A 7,035-nucleotide genomic window follows, 5' to 3' on the forward strand; every position below is an offset into this window, starting at 1 on the left:
CAGGGTTGTCCCATGGTGACATGCTTCATCATAGGGGCCATCGCAGTCCTCTACGGACTGGGGCGTGCTGCGACTGGCGAATTACGTAGGAGCACTTATAATTTGACTATGTGTGGTGCGGGTGTGATAGTGGAGTGGTCTAAGTGATTGGTTTAAAAATACCTGCCTAGTAAGCTTTCAATAAACTTTATTCCTGCTTCCAGGTGGTAACATTAAAATATGGGGTGGAAATACTAGGATACCTAAACGCAATGTGTCAAGGTGTACCTATCAACTCCTGTCAACATGTTTCGTGCATACCCCAAGCACTTCTTCAGGACTACACAGGGACCAGCCCTGTGTTCGCCACTCCTTAAACGCTGCATTGAGCTTTTTAATAAAATGCTGCAATCGACATTAGTGCATGCATATAGTACCTACGTATTCAATTGAATCACGAGGTTCATGTAGTGGGACCTAACTGCGCCCCATGGACTCGAAGGGGTTCAGTATCCAATCAATTTGCTAACAGGATACCTCCCTCTTTTTAGCACCTACTCGCGCCTCTTCGTCCCGAGTAGGTGCTAAAGTAGGTGCGAGTAGGTGCTAAAAAGAGGGAGGTATCCTGTTAGCAAATTGCTGGGATACTGAACCCCTTCGAGTCCATGGGGCGCAGTTAGGTCCCACTACATGAACCTCGTGATTCAATTGAATACGTAGGTACTATATGCATGCACTAAAGTCGATTGCAGCATTTTATTAAAAAGCTCAATGCAGCGTTTAAGGAGTGGCGAACACAGGGCTGGTCCCTGTGTAGTCCCGAAGAAGTGCTTGGGCTATGCACGAAACATGTTGACAGGAGTTGATAGGTACACCTTGACACATTGCGTTTAGGTATCCTAGTATTTCCACCCCATATTTTAATGTTACCACCTGGAAGCAGGAATAAAGTTTATTGAAAGCTTACTAGGCAGGTATTTTTAAACCAATCACTTAGACCACTCCACTATCACACCCGCACCACACATAGTCAAATTATAAGTGCTCCTATGTAATTAGCCAGTCGCAGCACGCCCCAGTCCGTAGAGGACTGGGATGGCCCCTATGATGAAGCATGTCACCATGGGACAACCCTGGTGAGTGACAGGACACCAAGAAAAAGAGCAATTCTCTTTTTCCATCTACTATACCTACCAGTCCAACCCCAATGAGTGTTGTGAATGGAATTATAGTGATCGGCTAGGCTTTTTGATTTCTGTTTTCAGAAATCTTCTGTTGACTACAGTATTTGGAGGGTGAGCCTATGCCCTTTCCTCCCTCTACCTCCCTTTCCTTTTGTACTAGTCTTCAGTGTAGCCATTATGGTTCTGTGGAGTTCGTAATGCCAACCTCCCAGCACCATATACTCTTAATGGCATCACTGCACTTACAGTGCCCAGGAAAGGCCCTGGCTACTGTAGGGGCACAGGGCTCATACACCTGTGCCCACACCTCTGGCACAGGGCACCCAGCTAGAGGGGTGACTGAAGTATGCCAGGGCAGTGGGTTCTGTGGGCATGGCACACAGGGATGTGTGCCATGTCGACTCTGGTTTTAGTTCTGTACTTAGGCACTCAGCCTGCAAAGGCAGTGTGTGGGTGCCAGGGTACAGGGCCCCGGAGGGTGGCACAATAAGTGCTGCAGGCCTCAGGGGTCTTCTCTGGTCACCATGCCCTGGGTACCTAGGGTACCAACTACTAGGGGCTGACAGGTGGCCATACATGCCAATTGGGTTTTGTTTCAGTACAGCTTTAAGGAAGGAACACGGGCCCTGGGTACCTTGTTGGCAGGAGCCCAAGGCACACTCAGTCAAAGCACATCAGCAATTCAGAAAAAAGTGGGGGCATACCAAGGCAAGAAAGATGGCACTTTCTCGCAGGTCCTCTTCCCCAACCTGTTGCCCAGGTTTGCAACCTTGGTTTTCTCATCGATGAGAATCTCTCTATGCGGCAGCAGGTGGTGAAGGTGGCCTCCACATGTTTTACTATCTTAAGATGGCTTCATAAAATTCTTTGGATGCTCCCTGTCGCCACACAAAGGACGGTTGTCCAGGCCTTAGTTATCTCGCGCCTGGATTATGGCAACATTCTTTATCTGGGAGTGGACCAAGAAACTCCTAGTAAGCTTCAGGTTGGGCAGAATGTGGCTGCACAACTTTTATGCCAAGTTCCACGTAGAGTATCCATCTCCCAGTCGCTCCTGGACCTTCATTGGCCAAGGATTGCAAGCAGAGTCAAGTTTAAGGCTCTCTGCCACATATTTAAGATCAAACAGGGTACTGCTCCTGTATACTTACAGGAAATCCTCCAGGCGTATCAGCCCCCACGTTCTCTCAGGTCTTCTTGTAAAGATGATTTTGTGATTCCCAGATTTCAGTTGGTGAGAATGGGCGGTTGCACGTTCTCCCACTTAGGCCCGAAGATCTGGAATTCCCTGCGCACTGTATTGAAAACTGAAACCACTTATCTTAATTTTTGTAAAGGCCTCAAAAGATGGCTCTTTCTGCAATAATCTGCCTTTGGTTCTCTATTCATTCTTTTCATCTATCCCTTGGCGCGCCTTAAAAGTTAAAGAAATAAAAATAAATAAGAAACAAGCACTGGCAAAGCCAATAGGCCTCTCTTTTGGGGCGTTAGTGTTTAGATAGAGCTATAGTCTTTGTTATGGTTTTTAATATGTGTTGTAGAGCGGACGAGCAACTTTGTGATGAAATGGTACTTTGATTAAAAAATAAAAAAGCGCTCATCTCTAGGTCACTGAGGTAATCACTCCAATCACTCAGTTTTTTTCTTGCTTGTTACTATCAGTGAACATAGATAGGCCCCGCAAGTGCCTACGGGAAACATTTCTGTGTAAGGAGTAATTGGGATTTAACAACAAACACAAGATGGTCTGCGTGAGTGAGTAACAACGCTTCTTGAGCTATATATCCCTGATTCTGTGATTGAAAAAGCTTTCCTGCGGTTTATAAGAATTGAATAAGATGAACACGTGAATCGCATTTCTGCAACAGTTGTATACGATAAAAGCTTTTAAACAGAGCTGTGTAAATGTCGAACCTCCATTCATTCATTCATCCGTTGGTTATGTTCTTCGTTGGGACCAATGATCAAAACTAACCTTGGTAATAAAGTTACTTTGAGTTTGTGTTGTGTTTATACCATATTGCATTGTTCCAGTGCGGTCTTCGAAGTGTAACCTATGTCCCCTCCCTCACCCCTGCCTGTCACCAGCTGGGTTGGACTGAGTTAAATAAAAGTCTGAACTTCAATTGCCTATCGAGTGTTCTTAACCTCTTCGCCGCTAATGACAAGGGTAACTCGTCATGGAGTTTCCATTGATTTCAATGGAAATTACATTGTGGCACCAGAAGCACCATAGCATCCAAGTGGTTAACAGTCTCATCCATGCTTTTTCTGTTTTCAAACCGCCCTTATTTTGCATAATATGGATTTGCCGAGGATCAGAGGTTTTCTGTCAGTTGTACTCGAGTTTGCAACTTTAGTTGAAGGTTCAGGGAAGAGGCACTGGAAGCGTATCCGCCTCCTCTACAAGCCCATAGAAGGAAAGGTGGCCTCCTGCCCGGCTAGACAACACGGTTTAATCATTTAGACAATTAAAAATAGAAACGATGAGCCGGGATATCTACCAACACACAATTCAATTCCACAGCACACAATTTTATGGCAAGACCGGAGGCTCCTATTATGCATTCTATTCTTGCGTTTATTACAATAGCAGCCAAATAAGTGAAAAAACTACAGTTCCCAGAGGGCCAGGCGAGAACTGGGCCATGGGAACGAGAAAAAACGTTAGTACATTAGCCAATCAGCACCGTGTAAACAGATAAGAACACATACTGACTGCGCAGCTTTCTCTTTTCTTGCTGCTCGCAGTCAGATAAGTGTTCTTATCTTTGCTCCCAGTATTTATATTGCATTGTTATAACTGTTTATTGCTGGGTATTTGGTTTTGCCTTCGCTTTTCTGTTTGTTTTTCAGAGTTTGCCTCCTCGCGCTGCGGCGCGTTCTCCTGTCACTTTTGCACGTTTCCGACCGCTCGCGGTCTGTCAGCGGCCCCCCCCCTCCCTTTTTCCCTCGCTGCCGGTGGTTTCGCCCGGCCCCGTGCCTCGCGCTGCTTGCGCTTTTCCTCACCTTGCCTAACTCTTTTCTGCATGCCGCCTCGGAGCTCCTGCAGCTTCCGACTTGGTCCTCTGCCGATATTTAGTAGTCCTGCCTCCCGCCTGCCCTAAGCCCGCCCCGCACACGCCCACTGTGCCTTGCTTCCGTTTTTAACCCTTTCTGTCCCGTTTTTTGTCTCCTTTCCAAAACTAATGATGGAACACGACAGTTCCTCTGAGGAATGTCCCTCCAAGGAGGATTCTGGGTCTTTCAAAAAAGACTTAAGCAAATTTATAAATAATTCTGTGGAGCAGGCTTTGGAAATTTCCATGAAACGAATGTCAAAAACAATGGAGAATTCTATGCTCAGCCTAATGTCCAAGGCTTTGGCCCATTCTGCGGGGGATAGCAGAAAACGTAAGGTGGATCACTCTGCTCCCGTGCATGTTACTAAAAAGTTGTCATTGTTGATGAGCGAGTCTCACTCGCATATGGATGAGGACGTGGTGCCTCCCAGGCCTCCTGTCAAGGAGGGGTTTGTTGGTTCCGAGGGCAAGAAAAAGCATAAGACAAAGCACGCAGAGTCACCAATTAAAAAATGGGTTATTTCCACCGTCTTGGACACAGACGATGACATGGCTGATGCTGACGACTTATTTGATGTTTTTGATGTGGCTGACCCCCTTTCCCCCCCGCCCAAAGTTTCTAAGTCAGACTCTTTTGCTTTCAAACCAGTTTTTGATTCAGAAGGTCTCCCTATGTTCCACCCCTCCTCCATTCGGCACCCCAACTCCACCGAATGGCTCCCCTCACAACACGTAGGTGAATATATTTCAGCTCGTTTGTGCCTCCCACTGGAGACTGCTGTGAGGTCTAGACTCAAATCTGAGTGTCCCAAACCCTCTTTGCCTGAAAAAATCACCCAAGTTCCCTCCATTGATCAACCCCTCCTCACTTTCTTTTCAAAGTTTGGCAAAGACCCCCGTAAGGGGGTAGATAAGGCGTGGTCCTCCTGTCAGGACAAGGTGCTGGATATTGTGGGTCCTCTGGCCCGCATTTTGGACATGGCGGAAACAGCCCGTTTGGAAGGTTCGCACCTCTCTGCAGATGATATCTCCATGTGGGCTCAACGGGCTTTCTGTCTCCTAGGCAATGCCAACTCTGCCATTACCCACGAACGTCGTAAAGGACTTCTAATCAAGCTGGATCCCAAACTTGCCAACCTTGCTCCTATGGATCCTGGTCCCAAAGCCAATGGCCTCCTTTTTGGAGATAACCTGGTCCGTGACCCAAGTAGGTTTGTTTCGACTTTTGCCTCCCTCGACAAGGCTCAGCAGTCTATCAAGAAGGTCTTTGCCCCTTGTGTTTTTGGACGGGCCGGACGAGGCAGGGGTCGCTCTTCCGGCCGTCCTTATAACCAAGGCTCCAGAGGCTCCTTCAACTCCTCCCAAGAATACAAGCCTCAGTTCTACCCACAACGAGGCAGTGGCTTCAGAGGTAGAGGCCAGAAAACCTACCGCAATTCCAACTCCAACCAGCAAGGTAAGCCTTTCTTCTTCCCCTCCTGTAGGGAGCCGTCTACAATTGTTTCTGTCAAAATGGCGCACCATCAGTTCAGATCCATGGGTACTCAACACTGTTCAAGGTTACCTAATAGAGTTCTCCTCTCCTCCTCTTCAGACCTCCTCCCCCCACTCTTGTCTTCTCCTCCCATATGGCCGCTCTAATCTCAAACGAGATTCTTTCCCTTCTCCAAAAACAGGCCATTCAGATTTTTCCTTACGACTCTTCCGGCTTTCTAAACTCCATTTTTCTTGTCCAAAAGAAAAACAAGAAACTGCGTCCTGTCATCAATATGAAGTGGTTCAACCAGTTTGTGATATATCGCCACTTCAAGATGGAGACGATTCTCCATTTACGGGACACCCTACGTCCCAAAGATTGGATGGTTCGTTTGGACCTTCAAGACGCCTATCTCACGGTTCCCATTCATCATTCACATTGGAAGTTTCTCCGGTTTCAATGGTCAGGAGTGACCTACTGTTTTACCTCTCTCCCCTTTGGTCTTTCTTCCGCACCTTGGTGCTTCACAAAACTTCTGAAACCAGTGGTTGCCTTTCTCCGTTCTCTCGGAATCAGACTTATCATCTACTTGGACGATATTCTGATCCTGAATGCCGACAGACTCTCTCTTCTGTCCGATCTGCAGACAACTCAGTCTCTCCTTCTGGACCTAGGTTTTCTTGTCAACACAGAGAAGTCTTCTTTGACTCCGTCTCAAAACATGGAGTTCCTGGGTTTCCTCGTGGACTCAGTGGCCGCTTCCCTCCGCCTGCCCCTTCCCAAAGTTTCCAGAATCAAAGCGGAGATTGCTTCAGTCCTTCAGTCGTCCCTTATATCCCTCAGGTCCCTGGCCAGGATTGTCGGTCTTCTTTCCTCCTCCATTCAGGCCATTTTCCCAGGTCCTCTCCACTATCGCGCTCTTCAACGCCTAAAAATCAGGCATCTTCGCCAAGGCCTTGCCTACGCAGACCTAGTCGCCCTAGATTCAGAGTCCCGCACCGAACTTCAATGGTGGATAGACCATTTAGATGCGTGGAACGGGCGCACAATTTTCGCCAATGCCCCAGATCTTGTATTAGAATCCGATGCAAGCCTTTCGGGTTGGGGAGCCCGTTGTGGACCAATCTCGACTGGAGGTACATGGTCATCAGAGGAGTCCAGGTTGCACATCAACTGTTGTAGTGTAGTTCCTATTTTCCCAATAGGCCCTGCGCATTGGATTAACATAAACAGTGGTATCGACGTAGAAGTGCGGATCTTCCAGGCCTCTACTGACTATGCTAAACTTAATTGGGTTTGTTACCAACTAGCTCAGAGGTCACTGGAAACTTTC

General features: G+C 47.4%; 1 protein-coding gene across 1 annotated transcript; it reads left to right on the forward strand.

Moving 5' to 3' along the window:
- Nucleotides 1-4,354: 4,354 nt before the first annotated feature.
- On the forward strand, nt 4,355-6,634 carry LOC147717271 (uncharacterized). Its single transcript, XM_086919849.1, has 2 exons — nt 4,355-5,681; nt 6,546-6,634. Exons 1-2 carry the CDS (start codon nt 4,355-4,357, stop codon nt 6,632-6,634), a joined length of 1,416 nt encoding a protein of 471 aa, XP_086775975.1.
- Nucleotides 6,635-7,035: the final 401 nt, after the last annotated feature.

This window comes from Lissotriton vulgaris, chromosome 5 (genome assembly GCF_964263255.1).
Source record: "Lissotriton vulgaris chromosome 5, aLisVul1.2, whole genome shotgun sequence".
NCBI classification, from domain to species: Eukaryota; Metazoa; Chordata; class Amphibia; order Caudata; family Salamandridae; genus Lissotriton; species Lissotriton vulgaris.